We start from the raw sequence: 20,560 nt of genomic DNA on the forward strand, positions 1-20,560 counted from the left end.
TTAAAGAAATAAATCTGTACATAGTTCCCGTGAATTTTGTATTGAGTTTGCCTTTGGGTCCCATCTGTGAGTGTAAACCTTGGTTCCTGACAGTTTAATCCATTTAAAATATTTCTCTAGCTGGGCCCGCGTCCCCATTTTAGCATTTTTTAGTAGATAAAGGCGAATGGCTTAAACATGAATTGAGCTGCAGTTCGGGGAAGTCCTCTGAGGGGACTTGCGGCAGCTCCCGGGCCTGGCAGATCCCCATGTACTAATGAGAAGTGAAAGAACTGAAAAACGGAGGGTGGGGCATGAAAACGAGAACGAACAGCTTGTAGAACTGAGTGGTCATATATAGATGAGAACCGGAAGGGGCGTGTTCAGAGGCGTGGTCACACTCCTGAAATTCAGATAATTTATCTCCAAGTAAACTTTTCCTTATTTTTCCCACCTTTGTGATTTCAGGTAACAAGCAGGCAGAAACAGTAAGGCAGCCTGTGGGATTACATCAGAGAACAGTTGAGAAAAAAGAAACCAGTGTATGATAGAAAGCTACTGAATTATGTAAAAGTGACAAAGGGCAGCAAAGATGTATGTAGAGAAACCGATGAAGCTAATGAGATTTCTACACGTACAGAAACAATCGCTTGTTTCTAAAGGTTATTATGTATCAATAGAAACATATTTTTACCTATTACAAGAGCAGAACTGAAAATTATTATGCTCATTAAAGAAGCATTACAAATTATCCTGTTGACTAGACTATCAACATCCTTTTTCTCCCTCCTGCCTTATCTCCCCCCCTTCTTCCTCCCTGTCCTCCTCCATATGTCCCTTCATCCCTCACTCCCTCCATCTTCTTCTTTATCTACTCATTGTGTTCTTAATGTTAATGTTGCTCATTTTTAAAAGAATTGTGTATATTTATTGCATTTTGCTTGATGGTTGTGTGATTTCTGCTGACTGTACAACAAATTGCCGTTTAAGGACAAAGATTTCCTTGACCCCCTAGCTTTCTCATTCTTCTCAACCTTCCTTTCTCGCTTCTTCTTATCTCCCTCCCTCCCTGTCCCCTCTTTCCTTCCCTTCCCCCCGTCATCTTTTTCTACAGTTCTTCACTTGATGTCTTTCTACCTATCTCCCTCCGTGTTCAACCCTATCTCTCTCCATCCTCTTTCCCTTAATTTTCTTCCATCTACTTCCCTCTCAGTCTTCTTCCCTATCTTCCTCACTGCCTTTCTACCCCCATTTATTCTGTCCCTATCTTGTTCCTTACCTATTTTCCTCCCTTCCTCTCAATCTTCCTCTTTACATTTCCTGTCCATCATTATGTTTATCCTGGTCAGCTGTTTTTCTCATGTGTCTCCACTTCCCCTGATCACTTCATGTGTGTATTTAAGTCCTTTGTCTCTTACTGTTCATTGTCAGGACGTCTGCCAATTTGAATGAAGATACAGAGAAAGGAAGGCTGAGAGTGTCATGGCGGGGTGCGCCGGTGTGATTGTTAGAGTGGACCCAAAAGCAGACACTGGAGGAAGGAGCTGGTTTGCAAACAGAAGATAGGGTAGCTGAGAGCCTTTATTGCATCAGCCCTTATTTATTTATATATATAGATATCTCTCTCTCTCTCTCTCTCTATATATATATATATATATATATATATATATATATATATATATATATATATATATATATATATATATATATATATATATATATATATATATATATATATATATATATATATATATATATATATATAGAGGCTGGGGTCTATCACACCAGGCAAGACCCCAGGTGCAGGCTGTGTAAAGATGCCCCAGAGACAATCCAGCACATAACAGCAGGGTGCAAGATGCTAGCAGGCAAGGCATACATGGAACGCCATAACCAAGTGGCCGGCATAGTGTACAGGAACATCTGTGCTGAGTACAACCTGGAAGTCCCGAGGTCAAAATGGGAGATGCCCCCAAGGGTGGTGGAGAATGACCGAGCTAAGATCCTGTGGGACTTCCAGATACAGACGGACAAAATGGTGGTGGCTAACCAACCGGACATAGTGGTGGTAGACAAACAGAAGAAGACGGCCGTAGTGATCGATGTAGCGGTTCCGAATGACAGCAATATCAGGAAGAAGGAACACGAGAAGCTGGAGAAATACCAAGGGCTCAGAGAAGAGCTCGAGAGGATGTGGAGGGTGAAGGTAACGGTGGTCCCCGTGGTAATCGGAGCACTAGGTGCGGTGACTCCCAAGCTAGGCGACTGGCTCCAGCAGATCCCGGGAACAACATCGGAGATCTCTGTCCAGAAGAGCGCAGTCCTGGGAACAGCTAAGATACTGCGCAGGACCCTCAAGCTCCCAGGCCTCTGGTAGAGGACCCGAGCTTGAAGGATAAACCGCCCGCAGGGGCGTGCTGGGTGTGTATTACATTTTATTTAAAAATAGCGCCTTTCAAAGCTCCCAAGGACACTGTACAACAGATAAAAACACAGAAACTGGAAATATACACAATAATAAGAATAATAGATAAAAGTTAGAGCATACAGAGGTTTAAACATAACCAATTTTAAACAGATGAGTTTTGAGGGTGGACTTAAAAAGAGGGAATGAACTAATATTTCTGAGGTCGGGGGGTAAGGAATTCCAAAGTCGAGGGGCAGAGCAACTAAAAGCCCTGCCCCCCCATTGTAATCAGACGAGCGGAAGGAACAGAGAGAGAAAGAGAAGATGAGGATCTGAGGCACCAGGATGGGAAGTTCATCTGTACTAAATCGGAGAGGTATGGTGGAGAGAGAGAATGAATAGCCTTAAATGTATAGAGGATTATTTTAAAATGGATGCGAAATTTAACCGGGAGCCAGTGAAGCTGCTTCAGGATTGGGGAGATGTGGTGGGTAGAGGAAGTTCTAGTAATAATACGGGCAGCAGAGTTCTGGACACGTTGGAGCTTGTTAATAGATTTTTGTGTAAGGCCAAATAATAGTGAGTTACAGTAGTCAATTCGAGAGATAACAAGGTTATGGACGAGAATGGCAGTGGCATGAGGAGTGAGGAAAGGGCGGAGGCGATTGATATTACGGAGTTGGAAATATGCTGCACGTGTGACATTATTGATATGTGAATTAAAGGATAATGTGCTATCAAGAATGACACCCAAGCTTTTCACAGAGGGAGAGATAGGGACCAGTGAGTTATTGATGGTGAGAGAGAAATTGTTAATTCTGGATAGCAGTCGTTTAGTGCCGACCAGGAGAAGTTCTGATTTATTGCTGTTGAGTTTAAGGAAGTTGGAGGAGAACCAGGAATTGAGTTCAGCTAAGCAGAGGATAAGGGAGGATGGAGGAAGAGTAGAATCGGGTTTGGTAGAGAGGTAAAGCTGGGTGTCATCGGCATAGCAGTGGAACTGAATATTATATTTACGAAAAATATGTCCGAGTGGAAGAAGGTAAATGATGAAAAGAAGGGGCCCGAGGACAGATCCCTGGGGCACCCCAGTAGATAGAGGAGAAGGCTGAGAAGTGAAGGATTTTAATTGAATGAACTGAGTGCGGTCAGACAGGTATGATTTAAACCAGGCTAGTGGAGTATGAGAGAGACCAATAGAAGCTAATCTGCTAAGAAGAATGGGATGAAAGATGGTGTCAAAGGCTGCACTCAGATCAAGGAGTGCAGCCTTGATCTCTCTCTCTCTCTATATATATATATATAGAGAGAGAGAGATATAAAGATATATATCTATATATATAAATAAAGGCTGATATAATCTTCATTATATAGTAGATTAAACAGCTCAGCACTCAGTCATGAGCCCTGCAGGTGATTTTTAAGCAGTGTAGTGGCTGCTGACATTTATGTGAGACAGAGCAGTGACTCTGTCAGAGTGAAATTCCCATTTTCTCTCTGTGCCTCACTTCATCTGTATAAAGCCACCATGTCTAATCCATTATGATAATGTTTTTCTGTCCCACAAAACCAACTGCACTCATCTAATCAGATAATCCGCAACCCGTCGTAACCCTGGGAAGCGATAGTGAAACAGGGGTGCATTCACAGAGACCCCTGGATGGTTGGACTGTGTGGCTGTCAGGCTGACTCGGTCTGATGTTCCTGAAGTCGAGGATTCAGAAATGACAAAGGGGATTGTGTGGAGGGATGCTTCAAATCATCTATCATCTCACTCAGTGTTTGTTCAATGAGTTGGTATCTCATGGGTTGGCGCTATGAATTGTGGGGTTGTTTTAACACAGCAGGTCACAACCAAACACACAGACGATGCATGTTTTACAGTTCATGTCTTCATCTGTTGGCTCCATTATGACTAGAAGTGTCAGTCTTTCTTTGGGATGAAATAACTCAAAACCTACTGCATGGATTGTCTTGAAAATTGTATGCAGACACTGAACACTTGATGTCCACTGGATAATTCTGATATCCGTACTTTTCTTGTACAGCCACATTTTTGGTCCCCTCTCTGTTTAGAAAAATGCAAATGCCTTAATAAAGCTTAGATGCAATTCTGCACCTCTGCTTTAGTTAATTTAATCTATACAGAAGTTAGTCCCTGCCACCACTTCTAGCTGCTTGTTGGTATGGTGGACACTGCCCTAGTCAACAGTGAGAGGAGAGGAAACCTCGGTCCTTAATTTTGAACTAGAACATATGAAACACCTCTGTGGTGGACTGGCGCCCTGTGTACATCTCCCCTTGCCCTTGGCAGCTGTTTTCCCTTTGCACTACAACTATATAGTAGGGCATATGAAAACTTTCCTGCCCAGCTCTGCACCGCTCAGTGAGCTGCATAGTTAACCTCATCCTGCAACTCCCTCTTTCAGCCAGTTCATGCTCAGCTAATTCAGCATACCTTTGATCACTCACTCACACTTACCTTCTGCAACCCACAATCTCTGGGCAACCCTAATTAAATGTAATTAAACCGCAAACCTGGTGATAAACTGTTCTCGTCTGTACCACAATCTTCTTTTGGATCCCTTTGGCTGTCTGTGACAGTTCCAGGATAAAGCTTGCATGCTTTTTGTAATACTTAAAAGCAAAATAACCATAATTAATCTCATTAAAGACAAATATGTGCAGCAAAAAAATTAGATTAAAAAAAAAAAAGCTTGTTATGTCTCCGCTAAACCAGCTAATTATAAAAGAGCCTCTTCTCCTCTCTCATGGCTTTCCATCCACACTAAGCCAGAATTAATCACAGCCTGAGAAACAATGCTTTTCAAACCACTCCCTGTCAAGAGCATCTTGTTGTGAGGGGGGTAAGATCTACTGTGGATAAGGCGATTAAAGTAAAGTTCTGAGTAAAAACAATGGTTACATAGTGGGTACAAGCTTGCAGTTAACTACCTGCTGGGGTTAAGCTCGAAATAAAAGATTTATACAAGGACTAAACTGTCATCAAGGATTAGGAAAATGCATTCTCCAAGATTGCAGATATTTCTCACTGATTATAGACAAAACTGGATCCTCAAATTTAAATCTGGTGAGAGGGAAACGTCTTCTTAAGCACACTGTATGTGGGAGGATTGTCATCAGAGAGGTCTAATCCTTACAGAACAAAGAGAACAGTTACAAAATAATTCAGTTTCATGGCAGAGAACGAACAAACCCAAACCGGAGTCCTATCTGTTTTCTCAGCTGCAGCATTGTTGACAGTCAAAAAGAGAATAGCTGAAGGGAGACCTGATTTAATTATTGAATTTCAGGTGCAGAGCAAAAATGATCTGGCAGCTTGTAGGGTTGAATTTAAATCAACTTACTACAATATAAAGCGGCAGGTAAATTCATTAAAAGTCAGACATATCTAATATTAGAGTGCACTGTATGCCGTTGGTTGTACCTGTACCACGTATTGAAAGCTCCATATAGAAGCTCTATGAAGCTGTAAAGGTGAGAGGATGCCAAAATGGGAACCAAATGTGCTAAAATTGCTGCTTTTCTAAAGACTTGGTGCACGATGACAGTGTGAATTAGGACACTGGCATATCCTGACACAGTGACAGCACGTGGGCTTACTATACACAGGAAAAAACAGATGTGGATGCTTTGAAGTGCACCCACTGCCAATACTACATTATAGCAATTTAGTAATGAAATGCATGAATCTACTCAAATATTTATGTATGTAAGTACAAATTTACTTTATTTTTAACCACTCTGTACTTCTACACCACTAATTTGCATAGTTTTGCAATATGAAGTGTCTTAGATTAAAAGAGAAAGACCACCTTGGAATTGAGCAGGAAGCCTAAGGGTACGTCTTTCGCCATCTTACAATGGTGTAATTGCAGGCATTCCACAACTCTTTGTAAATGGTACTCATGGCCATTGATCAATGGTCATAACAATTTGCATGTTAATGATCAAGAAACTGACCTCTCAGCCGATTGTTCATTCACTGGTGCTAGTTTCAGTCATTGTGCAAATGTACTGTTTATAAGATTGGGGAAACCCAGGCTAAGACTGAAGAAGTCACTTGGATGAGTGACAAAACGTTTCTCCCACTGAAAACGCTACGTCCAGATGAACAGAATCAACCTTTTGTCTTAAGGTGACAGATGTGGATTGTTTCGGTATAAACGCACTATATCAGATAAAAGTATTGGACCACACCTCTTAATTTTCTAATTCTGGTGTTTTTCGTCCCATTACCACATTCTAAAGAGCTTATCAATTTGAGTGTGGTACTGTAACAGGAAAAGTGAATAGAAAAGCCAGATTGTGAAATGACCTCTGACTTAGATTTTCTATAATCAACTAACTGTAAGGGATATTATTGCAAAGTGGAAATGTTTAGAAAAGCAAAAGTGACAAACCAAGTAGAGGTAAATGCTGGGTTGGCCAAGTGCTGAGCTGCAGAGTAGTAAAACTCCCCAATGCTTTGCTGACTCGACTGCAGAGCTCCAAACATCCGCTGGTATTAACATCAGGACAAAACCTGTGCACTGGGAGTTTCATTTCATGGGTTTTGAAGGCTGAATTGCTCCTGTAGGTGCAATGTGTAGGTTTGCCCACTACTTTTGACCATGTAGTGTAAAAAAATTTTTTAACCATTTACAGTTAGCTCCATAATTTCTCTGTAAACCACCACAATGGATTTGAAACCAAACAACCAACATGTGGTTGAAGTGCAGACTGCAGGACTTAATTCAACAGATTTAAAGATTTTTGCATTAACTGTTTAGGAATTTCAATCATTTTTACACACAGTCCCCCATTTTCAGAGGCTCAAAATAAGTGCAACAATTAACTGACAAGCAGTTCCATGGCCAGATGGTGCCTGTTCCCTCATGGAATTTCATGATTATTGAAGCAGACATGATATCTGAAGTGTTGACTTTGTGTTGTACAGATTTTCAGTGTACTTTGAAATAGGAGGCCCAAAGACATGTTGGTGCAATTGACCATTAGACTGAAAAAACAAAATAAACTAATCAGGAACAAATTTAGGAGCGGCCAAATCAACAATCTGGTTCATTCTTGAAAGGATTTAATGCACTGACCAGCCCAACAACTTCAAAAGCCCCGAAAGACCAAAGAAGACAACTAAAGTGAATGATGGCTTATTTCCATGGTTAAGAAAAACAACTTCAAAACCTCTAACCAAGTCAAGAACACTCTCAAGTGTACAATCAAGGGACACCTTTATAAAAAGAAACAGAGAGGGCCAGGAGGGCCAGATTAGATTCTGACAGAAACTATCTGAAAGAGCCTGCACGGATCTGAAAAAAAATCTTCTAACAAAATAATGGGAAGAGAAAAGTATGGAGAAGATCATAAACAGCTGAAGCATCCAACATTAATGTCAAATATGTGGATGTGATATTATATCATGGGTATGCATTGAGCTGGATCATAGTGTTTAGTGATGATGTGAATGCTGATAGAAGTAGCAGGATGAAATCTGAAGTGTGCAGGGCTCTGCGCTTTGTTCTGACTCAGCCAAAAGCCTGGTAGAGGAAATATAGTACTTTGTGCTGGATCTACAATAGAAACAGTCACAAAGATTTTCATCTAAGTATTAAAAACAATCTTTATATTTAACATGCTCCTGGGTGAGAAAATCGACCCTTTTTTCGGCTGTAAAAGGGTAGATTGCCTACTCTGGGTTGGAGAGTTTTAGTACTTCAAGGTCAAAGGAGGCATTTGACTGGGATGCTTCCTGGGCACTTCCTAAATGCAGACCCAGGATGGATAAATGGATCGTCACTCTCTATGACAGCTCACTTTTCACTGCCGTTAAGTGTGGCCATTTGGAACAGTATGAAAACCTTTTGATTTTCAGCAAGCTCTGACAGTGTGTTATACAAGTTAGTTTAAGCATGACACTGCCGTTAGCTGCAGCTTACAACTTACAATCCTGTCCTGTCCATGTTTCTCACAGGACTGTCAGAAGACTGCAGACTCTTCATTCTGTTCCATATTTGTTTCCACAGGCCTTTTTAACAGGTCCTTTGAAGTGTATATGCACCAAGTTTTATATTAAGTTGTTTACCTCAAGCTGTTTTGTGTTCCTCATACATGTTGTGTTGCTTCCAACTTCAAATTAAACTTTTGCTGTCTCTCAAGTGGTGCAATAATAATTCCCATAAGAGAGTTCCCGCTTGGAAGTGCTTAAACTTAGATCTCTGAGCTTGAGTCATACAGACACTGAGCCTGAGATTAGAGGTGTCAATGAAAGAGGCACAATTATGTGATCTATGTTAAGGATTTTTGCATTTGTCCTCATTCATTCATGTAACAAAAGCCAGAGCGAGTGCAGCCAAAACCCCAAATTATGGAAACTTATACTGTTTCTGACATCTTTGTGTTCAACTGCAGGGGGAATTGCAAACAATCATCTCAGAAGCTGAAATGTTTTATTCCCCAGTGCTTCTGGAGTTCTATAAACTGCTAGAGTTTACAATTAACTGAAATGTCGAGAGGTTGATGATTTATTTTAAACATTTCCTTTCAGATCAAAGGGTTTTAACCCACACTGAGCAGGGATCTATTCTTAGGCTTTGATTAACAGACATCTCCAGAGTATTATACACTTAGCCATGAATGTCACCCCATTTAGGATTAACAGTGACGTATGAAGTAACTTTGGACACAAATGAGCGTTTCCCGAGCAGCACTGAGGCAGCAACTCGATAACATCTTCATTTATTATACAGCATGAATTGAACTGACTTCTCAGTGTTATTAATGTTAATGTTTATTGTGAGAACTCTACCAAGACCCTTTTCTCACTATTCAACTCTTTTAACAGGCCACCTGATTCTCTCCCTGCTCATCTCTATTCATCTAACTTCTGTGATGCTCTAATGCTATTCTTTATTGATAAAATTCATAAAATACACTTAGACCTGGACCCTAATGCTCAATGTAGCTTCTCTGTCCTAACTTCTCCCCCTTCTCACTTCCTCTCTGTTTTTCAACTTCCATCCTTAGTTGATATTGCTGATCTCATCCATAAATCAAAGCCTTCTACCTGCCAGCTCGATCCTATCCCCACTGTCCTCGTCAAAGCCTGCTTACTCCCTCTCCTTCCCCTCATATCTGCTATTATTCACTCTTCACTCACCACTGGAACTGTTCCTGCTTCCTTCAAAGTTGCTGCTATTACCCCAATTCTGAAAAAAACTGGTCTAGATCCCAACAACTTTAATAATTTTCGTCCTATCTCCAATCTACCATTTCTCTCAAAAATCCTTGAAAAAATAGTTGCTTCACAAGTCCATCTTCACCTAACTGATAATAACCTTTATGAACAGTTCCAGTCTGGCTTTCGTCCTCTACATAGCACTGAAACTGCTCTTATAAAAATAACAAACGACCTTCTTATAGCAGCTGATTCTGGTCTCCTCTCCATCCTTATCCTTCTTGATCTGAGTGCAGCTTTTGACACCATCTCTCATCCCATTCTTCTTAGCAGATTAGCTTCTATTGGTCTCTCTCATACTCCACTAGCCTGGTTTAAATCATACCTATCTGACCGCACTCAGTTCATTCAATTAAAATCCTTCACTTCTCAGCTTTCTCCTTTATCCACTGGGGTGCCCCAGGGATCTGTCCTCGGGCCCCTTCTTTTCATCATCTACCTTCTTCCACTCGGACATATTTTTCGTAAATATAATATTCAGTTCCACTGCTACGCCGATGACACCCAGCTCTATCTCTCTACCAAACCTGACTCTACTCTTCCTCCACCCTCCCTCATCCTCTGTCTAGCTGAACTTAATTCTTGGTTCTCCTCCAACTTTCTTAAACTCAACAGCAATAAATCGGAACTTCTTCTGGTTGGCACTAAACGACTGCTATCCAGAATTAACAATTTCTCTCTCACCATCAATAACTCGCTGGTCCCTATCTCTCCCTCTGTGAAAAGCTTGGGTGTCATTCTCGATAGCACATTATCCTTTAACTCACATATCAATAATATTACACGTGCAGCATATTTCCAACTCCGTAACATTAATCGCCTCCGCCCCTTCCTCACACCTCACGCCACTGCCATTCTCATCCATAATCTTGTTATCTCTAGAATTGACTACTGCAACTCATTATTATTTGGCCTCACACAAAAATCTATTAACAAGCTCCAACGTGTCCAGAACTCTGCTGCCCGTATTATTACTAGGACTTCTTCTACCCACCACATCTCCCCAATCCTGAAGCAACTTCACTGGCTCCCGGTCAAATTTCGCATCCATTTTAAAATAATTCTGTATACATTCAAGGCTATTCATTCTCTCTCTCCACCGTACCTCTCTGACTTATTACAGATGAAGCTCCCATCCCGCTGCCTCAGATCTTCATCTTCTCTTTCTCTCTCTGTTCCCTCTGCTCGTCTGATCACAATGGGAGGGAGGGCCTTTAGCTGCTCTGCCCCTCGACTTTGGAATTCCCTACCCCTGGACCTCAGAAATATTAGTTCATTCTCTCTTTTTAAGTCCACCCTCAAAACTCATCTGTTTAAAATTGCCTATTCTTAAATTTCTGTATGTTTTAACTTTTATCTTCTATTTTTACCATTGTGTATATTTCCAGTTTTTATCTGTTGTACAGTGTCCTTGGGTGCTTTGAAAGGCGCTATTTAAATAAAATGTATTATTATTATTATTATTATTATTGTGCAAACAGATGTTTTTTGGTTTGTTTATTTGTTTGTGTCTTTGTCTTTTTTGGATGACTGTACACATATGGTTGATTATGATCACATGATCATATTTTGCAATAGAAACTTTTGACTTACTACTTCTAGAGCAGGACATACTGGAGTATATTTATGAAGAACAAGTACTTTGGCCCCAGATATGGTATTTTAGAAAACATGAGTATCATGGTCCTGGGTCGGTTGGTTTCTGTGTCTTACCTGTGTTCCACGTTTAGTTACTCTTGTCTCAGTGTTTCTAGTTCCCTCTGTTCCCCTGGTCACTCATGTCTCCATGTCTCAGTTTCTAGTCCTGTCTCTGTTTTCATTCCCCCAGTCATACTGTTAAAGTGTCTTGTCTGCATTCACATATTTGTCATGCTTCCTGTTTTATTTTGATAGTCCTTATCCCATGTGCAGTATATTTAGTTTTGCTTCCTGTTTGTCTCATTATGTGTGATTATTCCCAGCTGTGCTCTCCTCCTGTGTTTCGTTCCCTCATTACCTTCTTGTGTATTGAAGCCCTGTGTTTTCCTCTGTCTGTTGCGTTGTGCCCTCTTTGCTGTGTGTTTACTCTTTGTCTTAGTTTTCTAGCTTCCCAGTGTTTAGTTCTTAGTTTGGGTTTGATTATTTTTCCCAGCAAATAAAGCTGCCATTTTAAGTTTACTTTTACGTGTACAAGTTCTGCATTTGGGTCCTTCATCCTGCCAGCCACACAGTTTACCATGACAATGAGTGTATTCATTGTTATGAGACTGCTTTTTAAAGCGACTTGAAAATTAATCTATTGATTGAACACACATTTTTTTTCTGGGTGACATATAACAATGCTTGCCGTAAGTCTGAGTGTGGTTGGGTAAGTAGGATGCCGTGGCAGTGGCAAAAGTTCTAATTCCTGGGGATGGGAATCTTATAGAGAACTGGTTCCCAGTAGTTCATTTCCTTGGAATTGTTATTCTGCTTGCCTGCTCATCCTGTTCATTGGTTCCAACTGCACTTGTGCTACAATCAGCTGATTTCACTTAGTGTGTGGGGGAGGGAATTGGTGATGCAGCGTGGATATGGACATTTTATTTATATTTCATTGCACTATAAAACAAGAGCGAAATGTTAAACGGAAAACTGCATCCAGGACAATAACAGCTGCATTAGGTTGCTAACACAACTTTGTCTCTTTGTAAGCATCTGCACAGACAGCATGCTAATGCTAAGCTAGCCAGTAACCCAGAATAATGTTAAAGCTAAGTGAATGCCTAACCCAGCCCAACAGCCAGACCCTAAACTTCAGCAGGTAGCAAACTGAAGCTTGGCTGTAGCCCGCATTTCTACCTGTTCATGTTTCAAAAAGTAGAATCACTCTGGCCACCGTGTATTCAATGGGATATGGATTTGTGTGTGACAACTTGAAGACTTTAGGTTTTTATTGTTAAATGGTTCAAATTGTTAAATTAGGAGATGATGCATTTCAGGTCATTTTACAGAGAAATGCAAATGTAATGTAATGAGTAGTAATGAGTAGTTATTTCTCCTTGCAGTACATAAGAATCAATCAGAATCAATAAAGAATCAAATCGGTAAGTGATGTCGATAATGACATTTGAATCACTAAATTTCCATCCCTACTAATCCCACATCAGAGTTTTCTGTGTTTACTTTGTAATTATACTGATATGTTCAATATTAGATCATCTTCAGCAATATTTTTATCAAAGATTCAAAATGTGCAGAAGGTTCATTGTTAAGTATTCTGAAACTGAAATTCAGTAAAAGCATCATCAGTTGCAAACAATCAGTTCATTTCTGAGAGAAAGGAATGGTAAATGGACTAATTCTTATATAACGTTTTTCTACTCTCCTGGAGTACTCAAAGCGCAACATTCACTCATACACACAAGCACTGTTGTCTATGCTTTGTCAGTGCTTCCTAACTAACATACATTCATACGCATTCATGCATCGGAGAGCAAGTGGGGGTTAGTATTTGGCATGCAGACTGGGGGAGCCAGGAATCTAACCACCAACCTTGCAATCAGTAGATGACCTGCTGTACCTCCTGAGCTACAGTCACTCCAATCCAGCGGCTGGATCAATACAGAAAGGGATTGATCTCATGTGTATTTGTTTACATAGTTTTTTGGTAAAATCATATTTGTCATTTCAATCTCACAAGCAACTCATTTAATGCCTGGCAAGCTTTGAAAAAAGAAATAATAAGGATAATAATAAGGAATTAATGAGGACTGCTAGACAGCCAGATGATGCAGCTAACTTGGTGTCACTTGAATGAATTCTTTTGAGAGATCCTCTGTTCTGCTGACTTAGAGATGCATAAAAGACTGACATATATTTGATGCCCTTGCTACAGCATTTGAAGATATCTTCTTTTTCTTTCAACTGCTCTCTTTAGGAGTCGCCACAGTGGATAATCTGCCTCCATCTCACCCTATCCCCAGCATCTTTTTCTGTCACACCAACCCTCCACGTTTTCCTTCACTACATCAATGAAACTTCTCTGTGGTTTTCCTCTTTAACTCCCTTTCTGGCAGCTCCATCCTTAAAATCCTTTGTCCAGTATATCCACCATCTCTTCTCTGTGCATGTTTAAACCATCTTGGCCTTGCCTGTCTATCTTAATCAGTCCACTGTCCCTCAGATGTACACATTTCTAATTCTGTCCATTTTAGTCATTCAGAATGAAAACCTTAACATCTTCAGCTTGGCTTCCTGTCTTTTTGTCAGTGCCAACATCTCCAAATCATAGCAAGCCTCACGACGATCTTGTAAACCTTCCTTTTACACTCTTGCTGATATCCTTCTTTTTTAACAAATCACTCCGCCTTACTCCACCCCGCCTGCACAATCTCCACCCTGTGTATTTAAACTAACCTACCATTATTACCTCTGTTTCTTACAGTTTCACTGTTACGCCTGTCTCCCTCTCACTCTCACACTTGCTTCTACTGACTTTCATTCCTCTTCTTTCCAGTGCATTTGATGCCTTTGTTACCTGTTGAAGATGCTGCTGGATGTTAAGCATTCACTCAGCCTTAACATCACTCTGGCTTCTTTAACTGGCTTGGTTTTAGCATGCTGTCTGTGCAGATGCTTGCACATAGCCAATGCTGGATTAGCAGTATAATGTATTTGTTTTACCCTGGTCACAAATTCCCCTCTTGTCCTTATGTGCAACAAAAATAAAAGTAATCTTCATATCACCACTCCACAAAAAATGTAAATGTTTTGCCATTTTCCTCCTCCCTTCACACGAACCAAAATCACCTGATTGTTGTGCAAGTGTCCAGAAAGAAAGGAGGGTATTTAATTGTTTTCTCTTTCAATGTGTCATTTATGCAAATAAATAATACATTATATTGCTGCATAACCCAAAAAACTTAATATGATTACAGAAATCGGTTGCTGTGTAGCAGATTTCCCCCAATGTTCCAAAGGACCTCCACAGGGGAGAAGAATGACGAAAACATGGACAAAATGAACCCTCAAACATTGATGATGCTTCAGAAGATAAAAGTAACGCAGCAACGGAAATTACATAAGTATTGTATTTTAGATGACGGCATGGTCCTTGATCCTATCATTTCCAACAGCATTAAAAGTGCACCTGCCTACCCCATTAACCTTTGAGTATACTCTTGTTGCATCAGCATGCTAACATACTCACAATGACAAGCTGTACATTAGAAAGCTCTTATTTATTAACTGTGAAGATATTATTACTTTTACAGATGTTTGGACAAATATACATTTTCCCCCTGATGATGGGACAGAAAGTTAGAGTATTGTTAAAATGTAAATTCCATAGTAATCAACAGTATTTTTTAAAGATTTTAAAGGTCCGCAAACTTGAAGGACTTATCTTTCTATGTAGACTAAAACAGATGAGAGCATGTAAATGGGCACTCTGGACAAAATATCATAGCGATCTGTGCCGGGACCAGTATCCTTTACATCATACATGCTTCCATAGGGCAATATTATTAGAAAACACTGCATATATTTTCCTTGCTATGCAGACGATATTCAGCTATATCTGAATGAAGCCGGGGCATCGTAGAGAAATTTGACATCTTACCCAGTGATATCTGACATGCAGACTGGAGCAGCCAGGGATTAGTAGATGGCCTGCTCTAAGGCCTGAGCCACAACCAACTTTGCTTATGTTTTTCCCATATTAATATTTCTTCATTGGCTCCCTGTAAAAGCCAGAATTGAATTTCAAATGCTTTTCCTCACATGCAGAGTCTGAACTAATCAGGCCCTATCAGATCTTAAAGACCTCATACCACATTATGACACTACAGCACTTCACTCTCAGATTGTTGGCGTACTTGTGATTTCTAGAGTTTCTGAAAGTAAAATGGGAGGCAGAACCTTCAGCTATCACGCCCATCTCCTGTGCAACCAGCTCCCAATTTGGATTTAGAAGACAGACACTTTCCTATGTGATGAAACCTATACTTGGGTGGATCAAGTGACCCTATTATAGGTTCAGACTGCTGCAGGACTTCAGGCGATACACTGTGATGCACAGAGCACTTCTTTGCAACCAACAAATTAAACTGTCAATACAAATAAGTGTTAACAGGCATTAGATTGAATCAAACCATCACTTTCAAATTTGTAGCTAATGGCATCACATTTCAAACTGGTACAGCTCATGTAACATCTGTTTGGGCCCTTTACCACTAGGAGTGATCTGCATTTCTCTTTGGGTTCTATCTCTGCATGATAACACATGTCATCTGCACAGTTGCTATTATGCAAATGGAGCACAAACACACATTTTATCAAAAGACATTTCAAAAGACATCGAATTTCCCAGAGGAACCCACCCGAGGGATTAATAAAGTTCTATCTTATCTCTTATCTTATTTGTCTCAGTAATGAGCAGCAGATGACAACTTTGCACCGATGTGTTGTGCCACTTCACTATTAATTAAGATCAAATTAGTTTGGAAATGTTAAAGTTCATCACTCTCACAGAAGGGAACTTTTAAGTTGTTGTTGTATTAGGGTAGTATCTGATGAAATGTCTGCTATGGAGACATTAAAGTGCACGGGGAGATGGAAGTTCATTCATTTTAAAAAATAAATAAATAATAATAATGAGTGAGTCACATTGGAAGAATGAGCAGGTGAGGCCTCACCAGGAGGAAGTAAAGGTGACAAGAGTGAGAAAAAGGTCATTATGGAGATAAAGTAGTGCACCAACACAATTTTCCAGTGTTACTGGCATTTTCAGCCTTTTAAAAAAAGTTCAATTTAACACAGCTGAACTACTACAAATAAACAGACTATAGTTTTAATGGGTATGTTACTATGATGTACTTCTTCTTAATATACTATCACATGACAAACAGTAACATTTACATAAGTAAAAGTAGGAATATCATATTAAGTGGTGGTGTAAAAACTAAAGATGTTCTTGCATTCTAATGCAGTAGAATGAGCAAGGAGCACAAAATGTACCTGAAAGCTGTACAGACAATACAAGTAAATTAATTTGTCACTATTTTAAATGTATTGTGTTTTTTATCCTATATTATAATTTGATTTTAATCACAGAGGCGTATTCTATATTGTTTTGTCTGTTTTGTCACTTTAAATGCATACAGTCCTTTCTGTTGCTATTTCTATTCCATTAGACATATGAACTTTTACCACCTATTACTGTGATCGTTGTCAGAAAGAAAGCATCTACAGAAGCTTAAATGGATGGTTGATAAGGTTAAAAGTAAAATTGGGTTAATCAGCTGATCTTTTCAAAACCATGGTCTCTCCTCAGAGGTTAAACTGTATAGTTGCTGTGGTGGTCGCTGGTACATTTTCTGTCACTGGTTTGTCAAAACGAGTCATTTAAAGAAAGGAAACCAGTCAAAGCTGTGACTCTAATCTGTTATAAAAGAAATGCAGGTTTAAAAAAAATAGAAAATTTAAATGTCTTATGTAAACATAATTTTCAGTTAATTCAAGTGGTTTACTTGCTCATTGCTCATTGATGAAAGCTCCAAATGTTTTCACCGGTATGGTTCTTTTTATATGTTTGGTCTTTATGATATGCATCCTGCATGCCGTGCTTGGATAGATTTCACTCAAAAATATGCTTATGTTCAAAAATGCTCACTAACTTTCCACGTAATTTTGTTACGTAAGTACGATGTAAAATATTCAATTTAATGGAATCTGGTCAAATGAAAAATACTTGATTGGTACATATTCAGTTTATACCAAGCATATTTTCTTTCTTTCTTTCTTTTTGTGTGTGTGTGTGTTCCGTGTTGAAAGCAAATTGCCTCTCACAAGGACGCAAATATCACAGCACAAAGAAGAAGACATCCAACCAAACTGCAAATAGCGGAAGCTTTAACCTGCACTGTGTTCCTCTGTGAGCGTAAAAACGCGTTTTGTTGTACCTTTCACTCCCCAGCCCATCTCAAAACTCCTTTTTTTAGTTCAGCCCACATTCCAGTCTATTAAAATCCTCTCCCAGTGCGCCAACGTTTCTTGCTTATCTCTTGAAATGTTTGCTTGTTTGCAGAAACAGAAAGCCTCACACACTCACACACACGCGCGCGCGAACCCACCGCTGTGGTCGGTTTGGTTTTGCGCCTCGCTCCTCCTCGTCTGGCTACATATCTCACGAGCCCTCAGGTGCTGGGAGATGATGGCGCAGTCCGGATGAATTGCTTCGGCCTGAAAATAAGATCCAACTAAGTTATCTGCAGGAAAGCAGACACATGTGAACAAGCTGACTTTCTTTCGCTCGGAGCCTGATGGAGTTATGGTGCCAAACGGTGCAGCATTTGTGGAGGGGGGAGCGACTTGGAAGTGAAATGCAGTTTATTAAACAAACATCAACAACAGACATAGTTTTAGAGAAGATAACGAGCCTGCACTCTAGAAAAGAAAAACGACATTTACGCGTGACTTCCCTGATGTTTACAAGTTAATTCAAGTTGACATTTTGAGCCAGAATTTGAATCATACTAAAGAACAGGTCCCGTTTTTGCGAATTCATTCCCCGATCTGTATGACAACATCTCTGTATCCCCCCCGGCCACACACACACACACACACACACACACACACACACACACACACACACACACACACACACACACACACACACACACACACGTTTTCCCTGCTGATTTGCTCTTTGATTGATAAAGACGCAGGTTGATGGATGCCGGTCGCTAATTAGCGCCTCCAGCTTAATGAGGACATTTGCCGTTCAGGTCTGATGCACGCCCCGGAGAGAGAGCGAGAAAGAAGGCAGAGGACAATGTGAAAAGGGGTATTAAAGTAAAGATGTCATTAGGGCGTAATTGAGAAGATCGTTTTCTAATTAAAAGCGTTTTTGCGTGTTAAAAGCTCACACCAAAGGGACTTTGTTTCACTTTGAGCAGCTTTTAATCACTTCATGGATAACGGCACCTTGGCAGACAGGAAGATTCTGCGGCTAGTGCGCATAAATAAAAGAATCAAAATGCCACTCACCACGGGGCTGAACAACATCTGGAGATAAAAGATGAGGACAACAAATTTCCCCTGTCGTCCTTTCAAACCCTTACAGTTCATTTCCATGTTCTTATCTGTCTTCTTCATATCCCTCACCGGATGCCGATGAGACCGCAAATCCAGGTTTATTTGTTCTTTTTTTCCGCCTCTTCAAGCCTGACTTCTTCTTTATAGCCTCGGTGCGAGCATGTACTCTGTCAACCTATTTCTCCCTGCCAGCTGGAAACTTGAGGGAGAGGAAAGCTTCTCTCTCTCTCTCTCTCTCTCTCTCTCTCTCTCTCTCTCTCTCTCTCTCTCTCTTGCTGTGTGCAGATGAATGAATATCGCCATTCAGAGACATGGGAGTGGGGGTACGAGATATTAAAAATAAATTTTAAAAAAGAAGAAGAAGACAAAGAAACAGCCAATGGCCTATTTTCAAGTCATATTTTTATATTTTGTAAATATTTATGACTAAGATGCTAACAGTCAGCCTAAAAGTGTAAAAAAAAAAGCTTGTATTTGTACACAGGCTAATAGGCAAACCATTTAATTATTAACAGAAGACATCATGACCTACTAAACAACGTGTAGGGGGTGGAGTGCAAGTGTCAAGCATTTAGAAATGTACTAGTCACATATTTTAATAACAATTGTAATGCTCACACAAAAATGATGATGCATTTTAATCAAAATAAACAGTACGTAACCGTACGTATTCTTATATTAGCACAGGTGCCATGTCATTTCAGCTTGTGTGGGCATTTGCCCCCCCTCCCCCCTTATTTATTTTTTTTCAAGATGGTTAGCAATAAATATTGTTAAATTGCTTTCATGGTAAGGGTTGGGTTTAGCATTGTTCATAAGAAAGAACACAACGATGCTGCACTTATGTTTTTACAGTAGAGTGGTACACAAATGGGGGTTTTGGCACTCTGATTTGGAGCTATATAAAACTGCAGAGCCAGTTTATTTATTGGTAATCCAGTCCGTGATTTACGCAGAGGGTGTTCACGTAAAGCTCCTTCATGTAATAAAGCTGGAATTTGACAAATATGTTACTGACTACATGAGAATTAAAAATAAAATGAATTAGTCTCCTTTTATTTTTCTTGGAGAAAACACTGATGCTCTGCTTGTGTCCGCTGACTGGTTGGTTAACGACTTAAAACTGGAGATGCTCGCTCATAGCTTTTAAAATGATAAGTACAACAGACTTTAGAAGCACATTGGAAGCAAAGCATAAAAAATTGTACATGAATCTGAAAGGAACTGGTTGGGGTGGTCCCTGATGAGTGCTGTCAGGTGGCTGCTGGCAGAAATTCTCTGCTGCTGCTCTTTGATGTGTGAAATCTAAATGGCAAATGCAGTAAAGTGGTCTTTGGAGCTGTGGCATTCCCCATCCTTACAGAGAGGTATTGCAATAAGCAAAATGTCAAAAACAAAAGTAAAAATAAAAACCAGAACTTTGCCTGTATTCTATCAAATACAATAAAACATTTTTTTAAATCTCATCAGTGTTACATTTTTAGGTTACAGCTCTATAGGGTTCAACTGATTCTGGACTTGTGAGCACCCGCTACGAGACCAGAGAGTCATAGTTCCCATATTTAGAAAGTCTCTGGTATCAGAGCTTATGGAAGCTGTGAAAATGGTGATAACTGTGCAGTTACCTGAGGCTGGAGAGCTGAATATCTTTTTAAACAATGAGCAGTTTGATTTGAGTATATCTGAAATTACTAGAGGTGTGCCAGCAGTTGTTAAATATGAGTAATTAACAGTTAGCCTGATGTGAGAGACAACCATCAGCTTGTTAAGCTGTTTCAACTTGCTTCTTTGATCTGGCGCCACAGTCGCTGTTGATCATGGTCCCAGCAGGCCAGCATCCTTTCACTTCCTGTCTCTCTCAT

At 40.0% G+C, this 20,560-nt stretch overlaps 1 protein-coding gene across 1 annotated transcript in view; it reads right to left on the bottom strand.

Moving 5' to 3' along the window:
- The window catches only part of ghrhra (growth hormone releasing hormone receptor a), a 49,256-nt gene extending 30,414 nt beyond the window's left edge, over positions 1–18,842 (bottom strand). Inside the window, exons 1-2 of the mRNA XM_086272854.1 lie at positions 18,651–18,842; positions 17,735–17,843 (exon numbers count right to left, since the gene is read on the bottom strand). Of these exons, the coding sequence (XP_086128980.1) occupies positions 17,735–17,843; positions 18,651–18,758 (217 nt within the window). The 5' untranslated portion in view covers positions 18,759–18,842. The remainder of the gene's footprint in view (positions 1–17,734; positions 17,844–18,650) is intronic.
- Positions 18,843–20,560: the final 1,718 nt, after the last annotated feature.

The sequence above is a fragment of the Aulonocara sp. 'chitande type north' Nkhata Bay genome, linkage group LG18 (genome assembly GCF_057382095.1).
Source record: "Aulonocara sp. 'chitande type north' Nkhata Bay isolate Kocher_YH1m ecotype deep benthic linkage group LG18, A_spYH_male_GT1.1, whole genome shotgun sequence".
In the NCBI taxonomy this organism is placed as follows: Eukaryota; Metazoa; Chordata; class Actinopteri; order Cichliformes; family Cichlidae; genus Aulonocara; species Aulonocara sp. 'chitande type north' Nkhata Bay.